This window comes from Dromaius novaehollandiae, chromosome 17 (genome assembly GCF_036370855.1).
Source record: "Dromaius novaehollandiae isolate bDroNov1 chromosome 17, bDroNov1.hap1, whole genome shotgun sequence".
Taxonomy (NCBI): domain Eukaryota; kingdom Metazoa; phylum Chordata; class Aves; order Casuariiformes; family Dromaiidae; genus Dromaius; species Dromaius novaehollandiae.
In genome coordinates this window covers 9572407-9598310 of record NC_088114.1, presented here as the reverse complement: position 1 = coordinate 9598310, position 25904 = coordinate 9572407, and the positions used below count along the sequence as shown (strand labels likewise).

Here is a 25904-nt window from a genome sequence, read left to right as displayed (position 1 = left end):
TGGAAACAGTGACAAGCTCTGAGTGTGCAGTCCTTCCATCAGGTCTGATAAAAGGCATTAACTCTTCCTCTAAACCTTGCTTCTGATCTAGTTTCCTCTTAAAAGTTCTTGTTTTAAAGAGGACAAAAAGCATTAGGTTACATTAGTGTCACTCAGCTGTGTAGCTGTATTGTCAAATCCATATTTACAGCAATGGTAGTGGACAAATGAAGTAAGAATGGCGGAATGGATGACTCCAATTGCTTTATAAATGTTAAGGAAATGGTGGGAGGGAGGGAAAGCACAGCTGTACATCTTTACCCCCTCACTGGGGCTTAACTGTCTGCCTCCCCCCACCCCCCCGTGAACTGCCCCTCCACAGAGGGATCCCAGACCCCCTACAGCGATGAGGCTCGGCTGGGGAGCCCGTCGGCGTCAGGCAGGGAGCGGCCTCGGACTCGTCACCCCCCGCCCGGTGCGCTGAGGTCCGGCCAGCTGCGGCCCCGCACCTCAAGGCCGCGCCCGGCTGCTCTCACCACCGCCCCGGGCCCCGCTATTGGGGCTTCCCGCGCTCACCACCGCCCCGGGCCCCGCTCCCGGCTGTCGGGGCTTCCCGCGCGCCCCCGCACCAGCGCAGCGGCGCTGCGACCGGCTCGGGGCCCTTCCGCCGCTACCGCGGCCCCAGACAAAGAGCCCGCGGCGGCCCGGAACGCTTCCCCGTCATGGCCGCCCGCCTCCGGGGACGCGCCCTCCCGGCGCACGCACCGCCGCTTCCGTCCCGCCCCCGGCCTCCCCTCATTGGCCAGACACCATGAGGGTACCTGCCGCTCGTGCCTGTATTGGCAGGGCGGGCTAACATGCCCGGGAGCAAGCCAATAGTTATCGAGAGTTCAAATTCGCGACAGCTGAGACTGGCAACGCAATTGGCTTGGCAAGGGGCTAGTCCCGCCCGCGGGGACCGGGGCTGCTCGGAGCAGGTTTAAAGATGGCGGCGGAGGCGGCGGCGGCACGGAGTGGGAGGCGGTTTCCGTGAAGCGGCCGCGGCAGCGCTCCCCCACCCCCATCCCCGCCCCGGGCTCGGGCAGGAGGAGCGGCGGGGACCCCGGGAATGGCCCAGGTGGGTGCTGGCCCGGCGGGCTGCGGCGCCGCGGAGGGCGTGCACGAGCGGGGCCTGCGCGGCCCAATCGCCGCCGCGCGGGCAGTAACCCCTGCGTCCCCGCGCGCCCCCTCCCGCGGACCGGGAGCCGCCGGCAGCCTTTGCTCGAGCCGCGGGGACAAAGTCGGCGCCGGCCCCTGGCCCGGGCGGGCGCGGCGGCTCCGCGGCGGGCGGCTGGGGCCCGCCCCTGCCCTGGCGGCGGGGTCTTCCCTCGCTCCCTTTCTTTTCCTGCCGCCTTCCTGGAGCTGCGTTCGGGTGGTAGGAGGAGAGGAAGCGCCGTATCTTTCTGCCCTCCCCGCGCATCCTCCCCTCAGTATCAACCCTGGCGCGGTTTTACACCCTGTAGCGTTAGGGTACGGGGCGGGATTTCCCCCCTTTTCACAAGGGAAGGACCCCCGCACGGGTCAGGGCTCTGTCTCTCCTCCCATGCAAAGTTGTGAAGAAAAGGCAGTCCTCCTTCCCCGCCACGTGCGTGCACACCCCTTCTCTCTCTCTCTCCCCCACCCCTTTTTTTTTGATCCTTGTACATTAGGGGTGGGGAAGAGAAAGTTGTGCGTCTTCCTAACCCTCAAGATTCTTCTTTATGTGCTCTTTTTATTCAGGGTGAAGTACAGCATGTCTTCCTCTAAATTACCCAGTTCAGTCTCCGGAATGGTTTAGGTTCTTAAACTTTCTTTTTTTGCTGGAAAAATAAAGGTCTCTCCTCTGCACCTCTTTGTCCTTAGCATGCATTAATGAAAGAGAGTTTTCTTTTGATATGTTTTCAGGCTTTTACTGCAGATTCTCAAAGCTCTCCTTTTCTCTTCCTTAGTGATCCTTTTCTGATGTTTCCAAAGGGAATTTTTCTTCAACTCCTTCCCCGTTTTTTTTAATGGTGGGTAGGAGAGGAAGAATATTACTCTCACTTGATTATACTTCCTTTCTAAATCAAAGTCTGAATCTGCCAGCTCTATATCCTGCACCTGGTTTTCAATATAATAGGCATTCCATTGACACTAGCTTTATCTGTAGCATCTTTTTGCCTGCTGAGAGGGTAGACCTCCTAAAATAAGCCCACTGAGAGGGTAGACCTCCTAAAATAAGCTAAGAGACAGTTAACACTTTCCCTCTTAAGGTAGGATTGAGAGCTTGCTGTGTGAGCCCATTCATTTTGTTTACTCTAGTAGTTAGAGACTTTGGAGTTGGTTCTTTAACTTTTCTTTCATGAATATTTCTCTTCTCCCTTCTTGTTATGTAACTTAAAGACTCCTTAATTCCATATGAGAAATTAACTTGCTAGTTCTTTGTGTAGTTTTTTTTTTGATTGATAGGATTACTTTGCTTTTGGGGGGAGAGAGAGGGCTTATGTCTGTTGCTTTTCTTTAGAAGTAAGAAGCTAATTGTTAGGTGAATGGAAGCGTGCATTTTGTCCTTTCTAGACTCTGAATTGCAGAGTTTTTTTTTTTTTTTTTTTTTAACTGTTTCCTGTTTTACACTGTTAATTGAAACCATCTAAGCCCTGCCAAAAAAACTGGTCAAGCTATAAGTGCAGCAATTGCTTTGCTATTTACAGATGTGGCTTTCCCACATCACATACTCTGCTACTTCAGAAATGGCGTGTAGGTGTGCTGGATGAAGTCTTATGAAGTAGAGAAGTTCTTTAGCCTTGTCTGCATTTGCCATTGATAAAGTTGTGATTGGGCCCCTGAGTGGCTTTTCTGAAACTGCCTTGATGACTTCCACAAAATGGTCGCTTCCTTCAGAATCTTTCTCTGCTAAAGCTGGTAATATGGAGAAAAATGAGCTCTTGTATGTAGTAGCAACTTACAGAACATTTTAATTTGGAAATTCTTGTTCTGGTTTTATGGAAGTAAAGAATTCAGTCTCCCTATTGTTTTGTTTTTTGTTTGTTTTTTTTATTCTAACACTTCATGCTTAATAAGAGTAAATTTATTCTTAAGACGGTGTCTGAAGAACATACAGTAGGCATAGAGGATAACAAGAAGGTAGATGATTGTGAGTGAAGATTACTTTGAGAGGGGTTGGAGTTAAGTGGATTTTTAAGCATGATCAGTGCATCATAACTTCTACTCTGCAGAGTTGCCCTTTGGAGCCAGAGGAGGGGGAAGAGGACTTTATATTTGGATAGCAAATAAGGAGGGTTTGCTCAGAGCCACTCTTCCTTTTGGGGTCCGCTGAATGTGAAGTTAGCAGTTTCTGGCAAGGATGCCCGATTCTTTTTGATAGAAATTCTTTCTGAAGACAGAATCTGTAATATGTTTTTCCTTGTTCCCAATTGCAGCTACAGGTGGTCATGATTAAAATCTGTTCTTCATAGAACTTGATTAAAAGACTGTTGAAATGCTGTTCTGTAAAGGGGGTTCCTCTTTGAGCGTAGGCAGTACTCGTTACAAATTTTAAGATTCTGTTTTTCTGTTTTCGTCAAAAGAGATACCCTTTTGTCTATGCTCTACCTCCCCCCCTCCCCCCGATCCATCTGTTTAGGCTGGGAGAATAGGCAGTGGTACTTGCTAAACAGAGAAAAAGCTGAGTATTTTTTCTTTCTCCTTTCAATAGATGTGGATCTGTAGGATAACTAAGCCAAGAGGAAGAGCTTCAGTATGCTGCTTTTGTTGGGAAGCTACTCAGTTTGCTATGTTACATTTAGATGTCCACTGTGCATCTATTTCTTTGACTTTGCTTTTTCTTTGTGACATGAATCCTTTTCAAATGATGTACTAAAATGTGGAATTTCTGTGTGTTGGTGATATTTGCAGGATACCAGCTGTGCATTTGTGTTTTCCCAGTTCATCCAGAGTTCCTTCAGTGTTTGTACAACTGGCTGTTGTAGCTGTCTGAAGTGCTGCATATCTTTTTAAGGTTACCCCTGGCTTTGCTATGATGCTTTTAGAAAGGTGTCTGAATCCTTTTATGCACAGTTGGCTAGTATGAGAAGCAGGCTTGACAGTCAGCTTTCTGAATCTCAATAGAACTGTTAGGGCCTTAGAGTATAAGATCTGTTCTTTCAGGGCAACTTAACTAAAGATTACAATAGGCAGGTGAACTTGTGTTATATTTTTCTGTTATATGCTTAGTCTTTTTTGTATGTGGTTGGTTGGTTATCTTCATCTAAGATCTATTTGGTTGTTCTTAACCTAGAGGCTCGTCTAACTCATCCTTTTAGGCTTGTATTACTTCTCTCTTTCCTATAGTACCTAATATCTAAGGGAAAATCCTTACTGGCTTTTTTCAGCCTCTGGTATAAAGGGCATATTGTAGGCATCAGTTGGCAAGAAAGTAGGTGAGAATTGGAACGCTCTCTTACTCTGCTTCTTCCTTTTTGTAGCTTATAAGAAGGTATTGCAGCGCACTATAATTTAGAGCTGCCAGACTCTTGTTACCCTACCCTAGGGATATGGTAGGTTTATGGCAAGAAATGAGAAAGCTAGTTTAAACCCAGCTTTGTTTTGCGTTTGTTCTCGTGACAGTTTGTGTACTGAGTAGTAGACGATCCCTGGCAGTGATTTGGTATGCTATTCATTACTTCAAGCCTGACAGGAAGGGAAAGATGACAAGATTTTTATAGGTAATAGTGCCTGAATGTAGTAACAAGACGACATCTTTTCTGCAAAGAGCAGAGGTGTAAGATCAGAGGGCTGCTAAATCTTGGCAGGTGAAGATTAATTTCTTGTGTTCTGGTATTAGTGTTGCTAAAACACTCTTTGGAGTTGGAGCAGGACGTGATCAGGGATGTGGAAACTGCTTTCTTTACCATCTCTTACAACTTGTCATAAATCATCTTTCTAATGAGACCAGGTAGCTCCTTGATCTTATATGAAGTTAGCTGTCTTTCAAATTCTAGAACCCCACCAGCTTTAGGATTTCCTGGCTGTGTAAATTGCTTCCATTTGTTATTTTCAGCAGTCTTGAAAAGACACTAAGATGGAAGAACGAGATTACTTAGGCATTTAATTTCCAGTAGTTACTGAATTTATACTGTGATCCTTGACTCTTACTTTTGTTCAGAATTAATGATGAAGAAACTAGTAACTTACCTTTCAGTCTGTTTCTTATCTGAAGATGAGACAAAGAAGGGATGTTAGACGTAAATATATTTCTAGAGGTGTTCTGTGTAACATGACATATTTCAGAATCTGTTGAAAGACTAAGGAATTGATTGCTTTTGTGGTGATCATATTATCACCACCCTTTAGGATGGGATGAATTTAAACACATAGAATTGCTTGTCTTAGTGTCGGATGAGCTGCTTTTCATTCTGTGTGGTAGTACCTTCTAATGTATTCACAACAAGGAAGATGGGATTATTTTAGAGCTTTTATCAAAATGGAGTCATATTCCTTCGTAGGAATAAGACACGCAATGCATGTCAACCTCAGTGTCTCAAATGTGTCTTACAGTTGGGTGTATAGAGAAAAAAAACATAAAAATGAACAATTCTGCTGCCCAGCAAAATTTATATGGCTGAATCACTAAAACAGCAATATAAGCTCATTTATATTTTGTTTCCTTCCAGCCTCCAGGTAGGTAGGTTCTGTTATGTTGCTAATTTTTACTGGTTCCATTTGAACTGCTGCTTCCGAACTTCCTGCCTTGCCCCAGTTGGTGTTTGGACGCTGATACTGAAGTTTGTTCTGTCTGAGCTGGCGTAGAGATACATTATAGAATTATATTTGGCTTCTCTAAGTCCCCAGTGACACCCCAGACATTCTGCCCTTTTGTCTTCAAATGTTAGAAAGTGGCACTTACAGCTTCTCCTTCTGGCATGTTTGGGTGGACTTTCTCTGCTACCTGGAAATACTTTGAACAGAGCAGATTCAGCCAGCTGATTTTCTTAGGCAGAGTAAAACTGCATTATTTCCAGCTGGTAGGAAGATTTAAACTCAGTTTGGGGTGGCACAGAGGGACTTGGAGAAACCAAAATAGCAGGTAAGAAATTATAATTAAATATCCTCTTCCTTTCCCCAGGTGCTTACAGTCCTACACGGATGACAAAATTACAATTTAAGAATATATCATATACATAATTATGGAAAGAGCCCACTTAATGTAAAAAAAACCATAAAGTTGCTTAGAGCAATTGAATGTTTGTGACTTAAAACATTACCTTCTAAATGCCTGTCAGAATTAATTTGAGTTTTAGCACTGTGCATCTATACCTGAATCCATCAGACATAACAAATATATAGCCTCATAATAGCATAGATCAAACAAGAGAATATAAGATGAAACATCTAATAATTGATTATCTAGAAATTTTCTTATTGTAAATTTTTAGTAAAATATCAAATTTTCTGTTAAAGCATTTAGTGGGATTTCAAAAATACATGGTAACCTAAACTTTCAAAAAGCCATCTGCCTCATAAATTGTAGTTGTTAAAAGCTTGTCAGTTTTTTCAAACTGTGTTAAACTTCAAGCTAGTTATCCTTTCTGTTGTGTTGGGTAAGTATGGCTCTAATACTAAATTATTTTAAATACCTGTGTTTTTTAATCTGGCCCCTACAAAAGTCGTGCTTAATGCCTTGCTTGCTAACCAAGCAGCAGTAGTCAACAGATGATACAGGCAACTGTGCGTTAGCAAATTCTTGTGCTGGTACACGGATCAGGAGATAGCAGTCTAATTTCAGCCTCATTCAAAATGGTATCAAGATACAGTGGTATTGTCAGTATTGGGGGGGGAAAAAAGAGCTACAAATTTCAGGTAAAAATAGAAGTATGGGAAGGAATTACATTCTTTTTTTGGCTGGGATACTTTTTCTGTTTTTTCCTGTGACAAATACCTTTTTTCTTCTCGTAGGTTGAAAGAAGAAAAGGAGAGCTGCTTGTCCAGTGAAGATGCAGTCTTAGTCTTCAGCTATTTAAGCTGAATGCATTGTGATTTCCAATAATTGAGACAGTGATTCTGAAAGCTGTCTACATTAATGAAAAGAACAATGTAGTCAGCTTAACTGAATCATCAGTGTTGCATATTGAATAGAACATGATAAACCTATCTTGATGGACTTATGCATGTTAGGAATATAGATATATACATTTATTTAAAGCATTTTTTAAAAACAGTAGTTTTGCAGTTTTAAATATGGAGAAATACGAAAATGTACCTCCCCTCCCTAAAGAACCTGCAAGAGAAATGAATGTGGAGAATCATACTTGTCCCCCACCTCTGCCGCCTAATGAACAGCCTCCACCACCTCCCCTGCAAACGTCCAGTGACGCAGAGGTAATGGACGTTAGCTCTGGTGGTGATGGACAGTCAGATACCCCTGCCGGGGACACGCACAGTATCTGCAGAACACAGCTTCTCACAAAGGGATCTGCCTGCTACAAAAGTCGTCTTATAATAGACCCTAACAGTAGTGACCAAAGCCCAAGAACTGCTCGTCATGCACCTTCAGTTCGAAAGTTCACCCCAGATCTTAAGTTACTTAAGGATGTAAAGATTAGCGTTAGCTTTACGGAAAGCTGTAAAAGCAAAGATAGAAAAGTTCTGTACACTGGAGTTGAGCAAGATTATAAGGCAGATACAGATTTTGGTATTAATAATGTCAATGGGGATTTGCATGTTTGTCCTTTTGCTGGTAGTAATGGTAAAGCTGTAGGAACAGGGGGTGAAAATGATGACAAGAAGGATGATGAAAATGATACTGATCAGGAAAAGAGAGTGGAATATGCAGTTCTGGATGAATTGGAAGATTTTACCGATAATTTGATGGAAATAGATGAAGAAGGAGGAGGGTTCACATCTAAAGCAATTGTTCAAAGAGATAAAGTGGATGAAGAAACCTTGAATTACTCCTACGAGGTAAGTAAATCCATAGTTTTTGGTGGGGTGAGGGTTAAAAGTGGTTAAAAAGACATATGCAAAGACTTTCATTTAAAACAGTCTCTTCTAGAAATGTCCGATACTTGAGACAAAAATGCAGAATTTTTGGAGACAATTACTGATTTTCTGTCATTGTGTATGGAATTTTTCTTTGGTTGAAAACTTTTCTTAGTTATCTTGGTAAACTTCTGAGTTGTGTGGCAGCTTCTACAGTCTTGTTTAAAAAGAACATTTAAAAGGCTTCTTACAGTCTTTTAACCTCAGCTCATTTTTGTCATGAAAAATACTAGCTCTCACTTATGAAAACTGATTTCCTTATTTTCCAGTCTTTTTACTGGGATCATTGAAAATTTCTAGTTTCTCTCTGAATGGAAGTACATAGAAATAGTATATACTTTTTCTGTACAAGGGGAAAGGGAGGTTAGCAGCTCTAGGAGAATGGTATCTGATGCTGTCTCTTTCAGGACGATTTTGATAATGATGTGGATGCTCTTCTGGAAGAGGGTCTTCGAGCACCCAAAACACGGAGACTAGAAAATGAGAAATACGGCGGTGAAAGTGATCACCAGTCTGATGGAGAAACAAGCGTGCAGCCTATGATGACCAAAATTAAAACTGTACTTAAAAGTAAGTTAATGTTCATTAAACATCTGTATATTTTTTTGATGCGAATTATTTATGTAGAACAAAGGTATAAGGGCACACAAAGTTTAGGATAGTAATTCTGGTCAGATAATGGATATGTTACAGATTTTACTGTTTGAAGGCTTCCTACCATAGTATGTGGTTTTCCATGTTCCTAAACTGTGAAGTTGAAGTTTAGGAGTGCTTTTTATCTTCGTCTTTTTGTATGTAATGAGAACACATGGATTTGTGGAAAATTGTGAATATTGCCCTGGTAGTGGGGAGGTGAACAAGGACGATCTGTTTTTTCTCTTTGATACTGTGAAAGAGCTGGACTGGTTGTGGTCTTACTTTCTTCCCACTTTAGTTTTATAACTTTTGTTGTTGAGATGGTTTTATGTGAAATTTTCATGCATGCAACACTAGGTAGAAAGAACTATTAGGAAAGTCAGCAGCTTAGATTTATGCAAGGTTTGTTGTGTAAATATAACAAACTCCTAATGGAGAACTGCATTAGAAAATGAGAACCGATCCAGAAAAATGTAACTGAAAATAGTCTGAATTAAACTTTGAACTTGCTCTAGAGGATTATATTACAACTTCATTGTATTCTGAAATAAGAAATCAAACAGTTCTTCCATCTGAAGCTTTATACTAACACAGGACTGCCAGGAAGTTCCTAGCTAAAATGAGTCTGTTCTCTGATTTCTAGTATAAAAAGGAGCGAGATGATTCTCTGATCTGTGGTATAGAAAGGAGTGAAACCATATATTACCTTGCATAGGAGCATAAGAATTTTACTGCAATATTGTTTCTCTTGCAATGGGGGGAGTCCTACTGGCTTACTGTACTGTGATTTCTGTCATGTTTTCTGGAAGAAGTGGCATTTTTGATGGCCAAGATATTTAAGAATAAAAGTTTGTAGACTTACTTCTGGTTCATGTTGTGCCTTTGCTGAAAAACATAATGCTGTAAGTTTTTATTTCTAATTGATGATTCTTAACCTAAAGGGTTCTCTCTGCAGCCATCAGAGAAAAAGCTGCATTGGAAGAGAATGTTTAGAGGCTGAAATTACAAGAATTTTTCATCAGTTAAATAAAATGTAGGAATTAATGACCACCCGTTCTTTTATGCATGAGTATTTCAGAAAGGTGGAAGGTGACACTGAAGATGACAGGGATCCAAGGAATACTTGGTGGTCTGCTGGTTTGGAATAGGCTGTGTTTTTGGAACAAAAAAGTGGAAAACTGAAGGGATTGAACTTAAGAAATAAGGTTGGGAGAGCAGGAACAGAAGGGTGAAAGACATAGTGATAGAGGAAGTGAACATAAGTAAGTCTGATTACTCAGGTAACAGTAGGGACATATAATCAAATAGAGTTGGTTTTGTGTGTGAAGTGCAAAAAACCAGGTACTCTGGTCAGATGTGAACTGGAAAGCCTTAACTTACAGCACTTCCCTAACTCATTGTTGGCTGTTTGGATCTGTAGGTCTAGAGGTTTCTAAATTCTAATTTATCTCTGAGTGTCAAGTGCAAAAATCTTTAATTGAAACCTCAATTTTTTCAAAACCAAGTCTGATTTTTCCATTGAATGTGTCGGTGCCTGTGCTGAAATAAGTTAGTAGATAGAGAAGACTAAAGAGAACAGAGAAATCCACTGGTGAGATGAACAAATCGGTCTGTATAAAAATCAGTGTTGCTATTGTTTTTCAGTTGAATGTATCATGGAATCCATAATTTGGCAAGATTTAGTGCGGCTTAGAAGCATATACCTTTTTATTAAGGCAAAACAGTGTTTTTACAAAACTTTTTTGTCTTGTTTCAGGACCATTTTATCCTCTGAGACAGAGAAAGCAATAAAAATAAAATACTTGATTCTTTTTCTATTCTTTTAAGGAGTCTGTACAAGTTTAAAACCATTCTTTGTTTAAAGGTCGTGGCCGCCCTCCTACAGAACCTTTGCCAGATGGATGGATCATGACATTCCATAACTCAGGCATTCCTGTATATCTGCACAGAGAATCTAGAGTTGTTACCTGGTCTAGACCTTATTTCTTGGGAACAGGAAGCATAAGGGTGAGAACTGTCAATCTTCTTAATACTTGTTGAGATTCAAAAAATTAGACATGTTCTTGTTAATGACTGAATGGTTTTCTACTCTATCAGGCTTATTTCCAGTGTTATAGTCAAGCTGCTTGAAAAGTAAACTTCTGTTTTAAAAAATATGATATGATTTTTTCTTATGTTTTTTTTTTCCATTTTGCAGCGAGTTCGGGCAGTTAAAATGAATGACTTGGTCTTGCTTTTGCTTTCTTTGTTCTAGCATTTAGCTGCAAAATGTTAGTTCTATTCCACCATGAAATGTACTTAGATAATTTATTTCATGAAATGTACTTAGATCATTTATTTGTAGGTGTAAACTAGCCTGAGCTGTGGTGTCCTCATTTACGTTTGATATTCATGAACCCAGGGAATCTGCATAGGTTGGATATAACATCATGGGCTTAACCCCCAGTAAAGCTCAGTGGATTACACGAAGGGCTGTATTACTTGTAATTGAACAGAACGTAGTTCAGCTTTAAAACAGCAAATATGTTGTTGAACAGTGCTATCAGCAAATACCAGTGTTGAACAGTGCCAGGATACCATAGTGACAGACACACTAAGATCTTGAGTAGAATTAAGGTTGCTCAGAGAGCCTGAGCCTAAACTAAATAAAAGCAGCTTTCATGTTGAAGCAGGTTGGATGTTTTGTTCTTGTGTTTTTGGTTTTGCTTTTGGTGACCTAGAAGTACTGAACTTTGTGTATTATTTTATATTTGCAGAAACATGATCCTCCCCTTAGTAGCATTCCCTGTTTGCATTACAAAAAAATGAAGGAAAATGAGGAAAGGGAACAAAACAATGACATAACCCCAAATGGGGAAGTATCGCCCATAAAGCACATAGATAAATCTTCAGAACTGGACTGCCAAACAGAAGAGCCAGATTCCACTGCTGCTGATTCTGGGCCTTTAGATGACAAAGACCCCTCAGGGGGAGATGCAGCACAAGGAGCCTTAGGACAAGTTAAGGCCAAAGTTGAAGTATGTAAAGATGAATCTGTAGGTAAGGATGGAAAGTGGACTCTTTTCTTGGCTAGAGTTGGGGTAGTGGCATTTGGAACACTTGCACTTTATTCCTGGCTTGCCAACTGAATAATATCTTGCTCAAGATCAAGTGGTAAGTTTTCTTTCTGTGTGGTTTCTCCTATGCAAAGATCTGGAAAAAGAGGTCCACTTTTATAAAGCAGTTTTGATCATAACAGTAAGGGAGGCATACATACTTGGGGATGTTTGCTGAAGATTTTTTGAGAGCCTGTGTGCAAAGGTTTTCCACACAAAAGTGAAAATTTGGGGGAGTTAGTGCTGTAGACTTTATCATAGTCTGATTCACTTAAATCAATGGGTATCATATGGATTGCATGAATTTTCCTGTAAACAGGCTTTTCTATGCACTCTCTGTGTTGTCTTAATTATGTCTGTTTTCAGTGTAATCACTTAAGGTAAATGGCGCAGTTGAACTGGATTTGCTTATTCACACAGTATAGCAGAATAAATAATGCAAATACAATTGCACTCATGCAAAGGGATGTGATGCTTCAATTTTTTTTATATAAGTTTGATAACTTCTACAAAAAGCTGCTGAAAGAAGTCATGCCAAACTTCCCTTCCCAACTTACAGAGAAACTGTAACACAACACTATCACAACTTTGTACCTGAGAGTACTATGTAAATCACTGCTGCTCAGCATACTGGTACGGATCATAGGCTCCTGTTTGTCTTTACGGTGTTCAAATGTGAAACTTACTCTTATAATCGTGTGTCCCATTTAATCCTAAAATCAAATCAAAAGATTTAAAAAGTTTAATAAATCATCAATACTTAGGAGAAAACTAAAAAAGAGTAAGCTCTTATCTTCCACATGTAGTTCACCTGTATCTCTCTCCTTAAAGAGGACCTTTGCTGTATTACTGAGAAAAGAATATTCATCGAGTGATCAAGTATGAGTGTGACTTGCATTTGGAATTCGTTGTGGAAGGAAGCAATGTCAGCAGTTTTCTGTTGTTCATTTACATCTTGGCATGCTACTCTCTTATTTTTGCTGATCATACCTGCAGAAATATCCTGTAAAGGAAACGCGGTTGTATTTCAAGGGACAGTTTTCTAGTATGCTGTGTGAAAACGGGAGTGTTAAATTCTGTTTAGAGGCCAATAGGTAGTCATGGAATTTATGGAGCATCATTATATGGCGTTTCTCATACACTCTAATAAGTAGGCAGCAATAGTTTTGGCTTCAGGAAACTGAGGCTTACAGCATGCTACTGTTTTTCACTGTATACATTGCTTCTAGATAATGAGAATGAGAATAAGCAGTGAAGCAGAGGCTCATTAAAGTAGTACAATTACTAGTGTTTTGGTGGATAGTACACTGGTTAGGGCTCAGTAAAATCTTCAAGTGACAAAATAAAATGTGCTTTTTTTTTTCCAGTTTGCACAAACAATTTGAGTTTGACAGAGTAATGGGAAAACTTGTCATTAGTTCTGTTAATGTAAAATAGTATCTCAACCTTGGCTATGTGAACTAAAGCCACTGTTTCTGCCTGTAGTCTAAAAAAAGGTTTACAATATGTTCACAGCAATGGAAATGGTGAACTTAATGCTTTCTCAGTGGTCAACAGAGAGAGTAACGTGCTTGTGTTTCTTAGACCTGGAGGATTTTAGACGCTACCTGGAAAAGCGTTTTGACTTTGAACAAGTTACTGTAAAGAAGTTCAGAACCTGGGCCGAGAGACGGCAATTCAATCGTGAAATGAAGCGGAAGCAGGCAGAATCGGAGCGGCCTATTCTGCCTGCCAATCAGAAACTCATTACCTTGTCTGTGCAGGACGCACCCACAAAGAAAGGTTAGTTCCACCTACTCACAGTTCAAACAGTGCATATCAAAGGCTAATTACAGTTCTGAGCTTGGCTAGAAAAAAAATCCTGTAATAAATCCACTTTCTTCTTTTTGTGGAATTCTGTGCTCTGGGATCTACCATGTTACATAGTAAAGGGGAAAAAAAAACCCTATCAAAACGTATTTTCTTTTTTAAAAAAAAAAAAAAAAAAAGAATACTTAGCCCTGGTAACTGGTTACTACCTTCAGCTAGTTGTTACTGTTAATTGTCATTGAAAACTCTCCTGCCCAGTAACTGAATGCGACTGCCTTTTTAGTTCTGTATCCGTTCTAATCAGTCCCAAACTAGGGACTGATTACAAATGCCAAAGTGATCCAGGTTAAAACTATGGTTAAAAGTACTATTTTAAACCATTTTGACAAGTAGGAAAGAACTGCTTGTGCGGTTAATGTACCTGTGGTGTGAGGAGTGGACATTATGTCTGGGGGAGATTAACTTACACCTGTACTGAATCTGTAGCCATAGTAGCATGTTTAACTGCAATATGGTGATACCTTGAGAAATTAGCTTGTCAAAATATTTGCTGTTTCTAATGTAGATGTTATGTACTTTAAGATGATGTGCGTATGTTGGAAAATGACAGCAAAGTAAATTATTGTGTTACCTTGTAAAAGGTGGTTGATTGTAAAATTTTTCGTTAATATATTTTATTCTGAGTTGAAGGTTTAGAGCCCCATTGTGACCATTTAATTTAAGGACTTATTTGGACTTTATGTATCTAAATTGTAGTGATATAGACTGCCTTTTGTCACATCCTGCCATCATGCCCACTGAGGCAGGGCTTGTGCTCTTGATGCATGGTACTATTGCAGGAAAGAATTGGAGACTTATAAATACAAAGAGCATGTTGAGGGCAGGAGGACAGTGACCTGACTTATAGCTGGTAAATGGGATTTCCTGAAAAAACAGGAGCATTTCTGGTTTGTGGAATTGAAGTCTACATGCTTAGTATTGGCAGGGAGGTACAAACACATATTTAGGAACAGATCAGAAGATTGATTTCTGATTTAATTTCAGGTGCCAAAAATGCTGTATATACATTTCTAGAGACCATATGACTGCAAACTATGAACATACAGTTTTTGGCTTAGCTCATGATCAGTACACTTCCAGTTTTGATAGAAATTTCTCTGACTTGCTTCTCAGTACTTTTTCTGAAAACAAATGGGCTTTGGGTCTAAATTATTCATGTCTGATTAAACTGCATTGCATTTAACTTAGGCAGGACAATTATACCTTGTCACTTGCAATTCAATCTTTTTTGGTTTTTGGAAGCAATTTTTTTAAAAAAACTGGGATTACTCAGTTGTCTTCTTTTTTTCCCCCCTCTTCCTCACTTTCTTTTAGAGTTTGTCATTAATCCCAATGGGAAGTCTGAAGTTTGCATACTGCATGAATATATGCAACGAGTCCTAAAGGTTCGCCCTGTTTACAATTTCTTTGAATGTGGTAAGTCTGTTAAGGTTTTTAACTGACCACAATGCTGTCTTGAAGGACTTCTACTCTGATGCTTGGATATCTTAAAAAATACCAAACAATAAATAGACATTTTTCGTAGGAGATGTCTTGAAGGTCTACTGTGAGCCAAATTCTAGCAAATAAATATTCTCCTTCTCTCTTAAAAGTGGCTCTTGAGGGCGGGGGAGAGGTTTCACTTGGAAAAATATGCTGAAATGAAAATGAACTTAAGTAACTCACTTGCATCTAAAAGAAAGCATCACTGAAACAGACAGTTTTGCTGATTATGCACAATTAATATTTGCTTAATTTTCTTATGTTATTGATATTCAGAAGATATGATTGTAAGACATGCATTGTTTTAGTGAATCATCAGAATTCTGGGGAAAAAAATAAAGAATACTAACCCCAGATCTCTTCTGAAGAGTAATTATGGTATGGTTAGTGTAGGCCTTCGAGAAGGAAGCAATTATGAATTTGAAAGACTTGCATAGACACAGATGTACCCTACCTAAAGCTGCAATAATTTGAGTTATTTTTGTGGGTTTGTTCTGTTCCATTTTTCTTCCTACTAGCAAAGATTACATTAGCATTTTAGCTAGGTAGAGTTTTAAAATTCTTCAGCTTTTCAAGTTATTGTATGTGATGACTACTGCTGTGTCATGGAGGTCCATATTTAAATCTGGTCATCCTAAGAGAATAGTGCATGTATAAAGTGATCTTTAAAAGTGTAAGTGGAAACTGAAAGTGGCTGCATAGATCTAGTCTCTTTTATGCCACTGTCTCAAGTCATTGCTAAAATTGTAATTACTTTAATATTAGTGGAGAAATTATTAGTTGGGTGCAGACTGCAAAAAGTTCATATGCAGTTGATGGGAACTGCTTTGGTATAAATGTGGACCAATTTTACTCATAGTACTAAAAAGGGAAATTGCTTAAGAGTTGGAGAGACTGTTGCATGATTAGTGAGGGGTCTATCTGAAATGCTGAATGGGTGTCTTTTAATAGGCTTGTGTTTTTAAGTATATTTTAATTTTACTGTGTCAGTGGTGGGAGAGGTAATTTAGTAGTTCCTGGCATAGGCTGTGCGCTTTCTACTAAGACTTCAACTTGAAATTGAAATGAAGAAGAGTATAAATCTTGACAATGGGGATCTTCCAGGTTCATGGTGAGTATTTTATATTGGGAGTTTTGAAAAGCCTTTTTTTTTTTTTCCTTCCTCCTTCCCTCCTCCCTTTCCAGAGAACCCAAGTGAGCCTTTTGGAGCCTCAGTGATTATTGATGGAGTGACTTATGGGGCTGGAACTGCCAGCAGCAAAAAACTTGCCAAGAATAAAGCTGGTAACATTCTTTCTTGCTTAATACCAACTGCTGAATTGTTAATCTGTTTTCATTTCTGCTTTGAAGGTGACTTATTTGTAAGTAGGATTAAATTTATTAGTAATCAAAGAAGGTACACTTTTTTCCCTTTTTGGTAAAGAAGATAAAACTGTCTCTGCCACAGTATTTATGCCAGCCTAAGATCGAACAACTTCATGGGATAGAAAACCATGAAAAAACTTCAGATGTTAACTTGCATACTAACTATTGACATATATTGAGTAGCTCTAAGAACGTCTATTCTAGAAAAAAAACTGCCAGGCTAATGAATGCATGTTGGGTTTTTTATATTTATACAGTCACCTGCTGTATCAACACCTGGCTTATGGGCTTTAGCAAAATGTAAACCTTTGCCCTCTTTAAAAACAAAACACTTTGGTTGTTTTGGTTCTCTTTCTGGTAGTAAAACAATTGCATTAAACTATTTGGGTTTTGCTGTTAATTTCCAAGTACATGTCTTCAGTAGTTAGTTCTAGGTGTGTGACTTTTTAATAAATATGTAGACAATGAATACCTCGATGAGAATGTCTCTGATACCTTAGAAGTTCTTACTGATCTCTAGATTGGAATGTCTTTGGCATCAGTGATCAGGACAAAAGTAACTCCTCAAAATGTGAAGATATGTAATGACCAGTGGTATTCTCTGCGCTTGTGAAGTTTGTCAGCATAGCTAAATCATCAAAACCCAGCACAGAGTTGTTTGTGCAAAAAAAAAAAAAAAAAAAGTTATTTTGTTGCAATACCTTAGGCAAATTCTGAGTGTGCAATGTGTATAATACTTGTGTTGTAAAAATGTTGCGACGCCTAAAAAGTAATAACAAGTCTCTTAATTTTTTACACCTCATGTAGATGTCCTAGGGGCTCTACATCACTGTAAAAATGAGTCGATACATTTTTTCTTGCATCTGCAAAATAGTTTTTTCTTGGCTACAATTTAATAGTAGTGAGTCTTTTATTATCAGCTTGAACAAGTGGAAAAATATATATATGTGTGTGTGTGTGTATGTATGTGTGCCTTTTTTTTTTTTAAGTGCAAGTGGAATGTACTTCTTACAGAAGGATAAAAGCTACCTTACCTGTAAGGTTGTTCTTTAAGAGGGGTGGAGATTTCTAGGGGAAACATGAGGCTTGGTTAAAGCCTCTTTATTCTGCTCTTTTTGTTTAGAATCATTGTTTACAATGAAAGTAATCAAGACACTGAATCATTTTCCACAGCTCGAGCTACACTGGAAATCCTTATTCCTGACTTTGTTAAACAGACCTCTGAGGAGAAGCCCAAAGACAGTGAAGAACTTGAGGTATTGAGCCCTTGCCTGATGAATATGATTCCTGGAAACTCTGTTTTTCAAGAACATTACACCTTGAATATGAGAAAGATGAATGAAAATTTGTAGCATGGTTTTCTCAGTCACATGGAACTGTGAAAATCTTATGGATAGGAAAACACAATTTTTCTTTTGGAACTGATGAGAAACTTTGCTGTGAAACAGAGCGTGTTCCTTGTTCTGGATTATCTAGCAAAATGTTGCCCCCTGGAGACCTGAAGTGTTCCAAGACACTAAGTGCCCTGAACTATCCTGGCTTCCATAATTCTCTGGTTGCTGACTTGAAAAGATCGGAGCTAGATGCTGTCTGGTTTTGTGTGATCTTTTTGAAAGACCAAGTAAGAACTAAAAGTGCCTGAGCTTCTCAGACTTTTTCACTTAGCTATGAAAGCTATTTACTGTCAGATCAGACAGCTGAAACTTCAGACTTTAAGGACTGAAATTTGAGAAAATCCAAAGGAATATAGTTTGGTGAAATAACGAATGTGTAGTACATTTTCAAGTAGTCATAATATTAAATAGCTGTTATATCGGTGATACATTCACATTCAGTTCAGCGTGTAACACAGATCATCAGGATGGAATAAAGGAAAAATCAGTGATAAGCCTGAAAGGATTGTTTTCATTTTGAAAAATGTAGGATACATAAGGAGTTCTCCTTCTCCTTTTCTTTTCTTTCTTTTTCTTTTTTTTTAACTTAAAACTGTATTATATGCCCTAAAGTACTGAAGTGGTTATTAAGAAAATGAGGAAGGTTTTATTTTTTTGACTTTTAATAAAATATAAAACCTTCCAATAGCTGTTATGTTTTGTTTTATTAAACCACAGCATTTTGATAAGTAGAATTTCATAGCTAGATAAAACAAATAGCTTTGTCCTGAAGGAAAAAAGGTGATAAAGAGTTTATAAGGTTGACTTCTGTGCCTATCTTGTGTAATGTAAAATTGAAGGGAGAAGAATGTGATTTAGATTTCTGTCTGCTAAGACAAGATGAGGCATGACAATTTTAACGATGGTGGTGAGGACCTCTATTATGCATTTAAAAGTACTTTTTCAGCACAGAGCAAGAGTATTTGTTTAATGTAACACAGAAGAGATGAGGGGTTAAGAGCAGTATTGTGGCTTATTTGCGTAAAAGCTCAATAACCTTTTGCAATTCCTTTGTAGTATTTTAACCATATCAGTATTGAGGACTCACGGGTATATGAACTGACCAGTAAAGCTGGACTCTTGTCTCCATATCAGATTCTCCATGAGTGCCTTAAAAGGTAAGGCTGCATAATAAGAAGCAAAATCTGTTGTGTATAGTTGTTTGGGTCAGGGTTCGTTGTTTGTCTGCTTGGATGTTGGTACGCACAATGATGTCAGTAACTTGAGGATGCTTTTGGGCTGGCAAAGCCTACAGTGCTCGCTGAGACTACAAGAGGCGTGGTATGGCCTGAACTGATTACTGCTGTATCTTCTTTAATTTCTATTTGCTATTTGTGCTTCTTGTCTTCTGAGATTAGGCCTTAGTCTTGGGACCTTTCTCGCCTTATACAGGCTTGCCTTTCCATTCAAATCAAGTTACTGGTCTAAAGTAGTACTCTCTTATTAATTAATATGTCTTAAAATTTGAATTTAGTATATCTAATTCCACTGCAGTGACTGTTAAAGACAACTGTGTTCTCCTCAGTTAGTTGTAATTTTGCTTACCTTATGATACTGATTCTGTTTGTGCTTAAGAAACCATGGAATGGGTGACACATCCATAAAGTTTGAAGTGATTCCTGGTAAAAATCAGAAGAGTGAATATGTCATGACTTGTGGCAAGCACACAGTGCGAGGCTGGTGTAAGTACAGTACAATATTCCTTTTTCTTCTGTTTTCCTTTATTACCCATTTTGCAGGTACTAGTTCAACTATCTAGCTGTTTTTATGCTTATTCTACTGTTCTCTCTGGTATCTAAATTTTCATAATGGAAGTAAATGTTGGTGTTCAACTAATTATGGAAGGTCCTGGTATGACACATTTCCATGACTGTTTTTACAGGCAAAAACAAAAGAGTGGGGAAACAATTAGCTTCTCAGAAAATCCTACAGCTACTGCATCCACATGTGAAAAATTGGGGCTCTCTTTTGCGTATGTATGGTAGAGAGAGTAGCAAGATGGTTAAACAGGTGAATATAATTTTGTTTGATTGTAACTTGTGATTGTTTTATGGTATTTGCTTTGTTCTTTATTTAATTAAAACAAAGCTTTAATGATACCTATTTTGGCATAATACTGTTGTTCCCTGTCACGATAAACACAATATGTGCTTGATGAGCAATCCTGCTTTCTTCTGAATTGATTCTCATACCTAGCTATTGCCAAAAACATGAGTGCTTTCATTGAGGATAACAATTCTGTTAATCTCATTTAGATCTTGCATACTGAAATTAAACAATCTATTTAATATGTAACTAACTCATTTAAATGTGTATTGTTACTTAAGAAAATACAGCCATCACATCCATGTATTTTTCCATGTAATTCCATGTATTTGGATTTTTTATATTAAAATCGCTTTTCTGTTATTGCTTATGGTCCTGTTGAATAGGAAACATCTGATAAAAGCGTGATAGAACTTCAGCAGTATGCCAAAAAGAACAAGCCAAATCTGCACATCCTGAACAAGTTACAGGAAGAAATGAAAAAACTGGCACAAGAAAGAGTGAGTAGTTGCTGTGTATCTTTTTTTTTTATATTTACAAACAAGAAAAATGCCATATGTCAGACTTGCCAATTATTCTTAGAATTTTTTGTTGTTTTCTAAAGTATTTCATGTAAAGAGCAAATGCTCAAAACTTGATTTTGGGGGGTTGCTTTTAGAGAGATTTTCATCCTCTTTTTTAAATGGGCATATGACTTGATTTTACCCATTTCAGTAAGCTGATTTTTAGTATCAGAACAAATTAGCCTTTCACAAAGGCTAAGATACACATTTGGCAAAAACTATGCAAACTTTTAAGACTGTATTTTAATGTGGTGGTTTTTGATTGATTTGTTTTTGTGTGGTTTTGTTATTTTTTTAGGAGGAAACACGAAAGAAACCCAAGATGACAATAGTAGAATCAGCTCAGCCTGGTAGTGAACCTCTGTGTACTGTTGATGTGTAATGAGAAATCTTACAAGTGGGGAGCAATAACATAAATGGAGGAACTAGATTTTCAACAATTATTTAAAAATCTGTTTGCTGCAGAATGCAAGATAACTTTAAATCCAAGCTGCTTCAGTTATGCATTGTTCTTTTTGCATCATCAGGGCAATATTACATTTTCCTTTATTCTTTTCTTTCTTATTTTCCTTTTTTTTTTTCTTTTTTTTACCTCTGATATGTATGTTTAAAGGATTGATCATAAAGATCTCTACTTGGGCAAATGCACAGAGAACAGGCATGTTCACACAGGATGAACTCAAGCAAGCACTTTTTCCTTGAAAGTCATCCACGCTGTTTGAAACGGATGTGTTTTAAGGATCAAATTCAGAATATCTATGTACAGGTTGAAGCTGATACTATATATATATATGTATACATATATATGAAATATATATACACCTTCTTGTATGAACATGCCTACAACTATTTTTGTGAAAAGTTTTGTTGCATTTCAGCACATAATAATATGCACTGATAAGACACTTTGGTGACAAATACATGAAAGTGATGAGCAATGTTTCTAATGCCATAAGATTAGGCCAGTAATGCTGTTTCTTTTTTGTTTGTTTGTTTTGTCTCCTGCTAGGCATAGTTATTCAAGATCACAGTAAGCAGGTTTGGGGTTTTTTGGGGTGGGAGGCTTTTTTTTTTTTTTTTTTTTTTTTTTTTTTTTTTTTTTACTTGAAAAGAACAAGTGTACCTGGTAGTGTTAAGAGCAACAAGCTGAATATCCCAAATTGTTGGGCTTTATTATAATTGAAAGAACCTATGATTGTTTACAGATCAATTGAAAGTGGAAAATATGGCCCTATTTATTTGATTAGAATAAAAACTGTAATTAAGTTTGCCACTTGAAAGGCTGTTTTCAAAGCTTGGAGCCAAAATGTAACTGAAGATAGTTGACAGTCTGAAAATATTTTGCCAATGCATTGTTTAAAGATGTTCCACTCCCTCTCCCCAGCAATAAAACAGTTTCTCATTTTTTGGAGTCAGAATACATCTGACTTGATGAATTAAGTCTTAAGTAATTTGTACCATAAAAGCAAAGAATTTTAAAAGAACTTTGAGGAATCTGAAATAACTGCAGCAATTTTACTTTTTAATTGTTTTTACTTTTTTATTACATTTTAGTTTTTGAAGAAAAAGTGTAACTTCTGCAGAGAAAATTAGAATGTAGATTTGGAATACGACATAGAGTAAGGAGTAGAATGAGACCATAACAACCCGTACTGATTAACATGAAATCATGAATATGCAAATATTTTGAAATACAATCTTAGAAAACAGGCAGTACTCACTATGTCATATGAGGCTTTAATAAATTAAGCACAGAAGAAATACTTTTGGCTGTAGTGAAAGCACTGCTTTTCTGTGGGTTTTTCTATTGTTTTTTTCCTCTTTATTTGAGGTTCTTTACTGGGTGATTGCAGTAAGTCTTCTCTTAAAACCATCTTTTGTGGGTTCTTTGGTTTGTTCTTAAACAAGAGTGAAAACCAAGTTGGTGGTAGAGCTTCAATGCTTTATCCAAGAGTTGTAAGTTGTACTGCTACATTTTATACTCGTGTAAGAGTGAAAGAGGTCAGTTCTTTATAATTGCTGCAGCTCCTGGTACTTATCTGGACAGTGATTTTTTTTTTTTTTTAAACCATGTTACATATAGTGTATTGCAGTATAATGAATTGTGCCTACTGGATTTTAACAATATTGGCATCAGTATTGTCAGACCTCCTTTAATATCACCTCTGTTATTTTGGAAATCTGTGGATTTTAATTTTCATCACAAACTAATGTTTTGTAATATGTTGCTTATAATGTCTGAGGTTAAATAGGAGTGTTTGAAGAGTCTTGGAGTCTTACCTATTTCTGTGTCTGAGCGATAAGCTCAGAGGTCTCTGCAAAGATGAAGTCACCCATTCGTTCATTATTATATTTAGCTTTTCAGTTCTGCAAGTTGTAAATCCTGATAGAACAGGATACGGGTAGTTGGAAGACTATACATAAATTATTATTTAAAGAAGTGGCCTATCTAAAAAAACAAAAAAACACTGCCTCTGCTTTTTTTTAGTATAGCTTTAATAAATCTCCATCTTTGAAAGGTATATAATATTGGTGCAGTACTGACAAACAGTGGTTGCTGTTTGTCTCTCTCTTTTTTTTCCATAAAGACAGGGCTTGTATCTTCTATGCCTAAATGTATTAACTGTGTTAGGTAGGTTTTACTTCAGCTTATGTCTTTTCAGCAGAAAAATCTGTACCTGGATAGCACTGTAAAAGACAAATCACCCTTGTAGATCTTTATTTTTCTGAAATCAGAATGTCAGTGTTTTTGCAGGTCACCTGCAGAATATCCATAGATGCCTCACTTACAAATTTGTTTTTATTATTTTTAAGAGGATTGCTGTATTACCTCAGTCTACCACTATCTGAATCATAAGAAGGTGACCATTGCCCTTAATTAAAACATCCAGAGATTTCATTGTGAACCAAAGCCTAGAACATATTATGCATTCTAAAAAAAAAAAAAAAATAAGAAAAAGAAAAAAGAAGAAAAAGGATGGTATTAGACCTTGCTGCAGCCTTTAACTGGAGAGATGTCCAGAAAATAGCGCAATAACTGCTGGAACAAACAACTTAACTGCTGTTTATTGTCATTGTGAAGTATTCTTGTGTTTTAATGTTTACTATTGTTTGGAGTGTAACAGTCTTGCATTTGCACATAAGCACGAGCTGCTGTGATAGAGGATAGATCATTGCATTAACTTCAGCTTCTGCATGAACACTTACAGTGTGATTCAAGATGTATCCTAAACTTGTCTTGTAACTCTTGTGTGTTTTCTAGGTAATCGACTGTAAAGGTTTAGATCTTGATTGTATGAATGCATAAAACAACTGCTGCTTTTGTCACTGATATTTGTTCTTTATCCCTCCCGTATCCCAAGAAAGATGGGTATTTTTATAGGGATGGAGTGTATGTTTAAGAACAGTTCCATCCTTTGGGAGTTAGACAGTTTTTGCTTTGCATATTATGTGCTTCTCGACAAAAGTGTGGTATATTGACTTTAAGGGTTAAATTAGTGTGCATTCAAATCTTTATGGTACTGATGGAAAACTTACTGTGACTTCCAGTGAATAGTCAGATGCTACCTATTTAAACACCGGTCATTCAGCTTTTTCTTACATATTTATTAAACAAAACTGATGAAGTAGCTGGGTACTCAGATGCTTGGAAAGACTATTATGCATAAACTTACCTGTTGTATGTAAACTTCCACTTTCCTGTGATGCTGTTAGGCTTTATACAAACATACATATTGTAACATCAGGTATTTAACAGCCTCATGACATCCTGTTATCTCTCTAGACTGTACTTTGATTCTGGAGTAAAATTCAGAAAGTAATAGCCTCCTCACTTCCTGTGGGAAGTTACGTGAAGTGCAAGAAGCCATGCTGTTCTTAACCAAATAAAATGATCAGTTACAGTATTCTGAGGTATGTCTGAGAAGGGAAAGTGAAAAACAAAATAAAATCCATTCTTATTGCCCAAGTAGATAACAATGGTTGCTATATGAATTGTATTGGGTGCAGTTGCTTGATGCCAGTGCTAAATTAGTACAACTATAAAGCCTCATTTTCACTGAGCCTCTGCTTGCTTTTTTTTCTGCACAATCATATAAGCCTATGTGTTTGGTCTTTGAGTACTACATGTGTATTTTTCAGACAATTAGTTTTGAGCAATAAAGTTTGATATTATAAAAATGCTGCAGTCTGATCAGTATTGTGATAATGTAAGCATATTTAGAAAAGGATTTTTTTTTCATTCATTCCTGTAGATATTTTTAAATAGAAATGAAATCAACACTGGTTCACTGGTTAGGGAAGTACGTACTATTTATCACTTTTTTGGTAAGAAATTGAATGTTTACATGGCTAAAGATCATCTGGGATGAAACTGAGTCAAAGCTTTTTCTTGAATCAGAATTTGTATTTTTACTTAAAGAAGTATCATCACTGTTGGAAACAACACAATCTAAAGCTGCTGTTTGATATCTGGTGTCACAGGCCTAACTAGAAGGGAGGGGGGTATTAGTGAGTCCCTGCTCTGTACTAACCGGTTTTTTTTGTTCAATCTGCATTAAATGCACATTAGAAGTATGTTCAATAACTTGAATTTTAAAATAATTCCTTGTAACAGTCAGTGCTGTTGTCTATTCTGCAGTGTGCATCATGACCTCCTAAATTAATACTAGGTGCTGAACATCTGTACATAAGTATTAATCCTGACTGATAGGCAACTCGTGTGCAACGATAGCATTCTCAGACAGGTGTATTTTCTCACCTGCTATGTACCATGACAAGCAGCAGTTTATGGTGCTGGGCCTGGTACTAAGTACTGCTCACTAATGGCACTCCTGCTTATCGCCTGGGTGTCTTCAATACGTGCTTATTCTGTTAAAATTTTGCATTAAATACAGCTGCCTTTTCCTGTTATGGCACAGGCCTGTGGGTAAAACAGTTGGGAACATATCTGAGATACTATCCTTTGAGTCTAGGGCAGAGAACTGGGAGAAAGAAGCACCAAGTTCAGAAGTACTCTAGTTACAACCTCTCAATGACAGAACAAGCTGAGGTAATAGTCCTGTTACTTTCAAGCTGCTTTCTCATTCTTCAGTAATCACTAAATTAGACATCACTCTTCTATAAATGCACTATGAGGCTAAGGTAATCTTTTTATAGCTGCTACAGGATCAAAAAGCCTCAACAGAGGTATAGAACTTCCAAGAGATCATTGTGAAACATGAATTATTTGATTAAAAGTCTCCACTCAGACATGCTGACAGTCTGAGAGGAAAATGATCCCTGAGATCATTGAATTCCTGAGAGGAGTGCAGCACCTAAACTTTCTCAGCAGTTCCTGCTAAGATTGATGGCCCTCGTCTAGTGTCAATTCTGGCTTTAAGTTTTCATAGGTGAGGGTGTGC

The 25904-nt window shown here is 38.1% G+C and overlaps 1 protein-coding gene across 1 annotated transcript; it reads left to right on the top strand.

Annotated features, from left to right (window-relative positions):
• Window positions 1-911: 911 nt before the first annotated feature.
• Window positions 912-24681, top strand: DGCR8 (DGCR8 microprocessor complex subunit). Its single transcript, XM_026106882.2, has 14 exons — window positions 912-1096; window positions 6931-7935; window positions 8421-8583; window positions 10514-10656; window positions 11406-11688; window positions 13329-13526; window positions 14928-15029; window positions 16281-16379; window positions 17634-17716; window positions 18911-19011; window positions 19469-19575; window positions 19776-19903; window positions 20326-20439; window positions 20801-24681. Exons 2-14 carry the CDS (start codon window positions 7213-7215, stop codon window positions 20882-20884), a joined length of 2328 nt encoding a protein of 775 aa, XP_025962667.1. The 5' UTR covers window positions 912-1096; window positions 6931-7212; the 3' UTR covers window positions 20885-24681.
• The last annotated feature ends 1223 nt before the right edge of the window (window positions 24682-25904 follow it).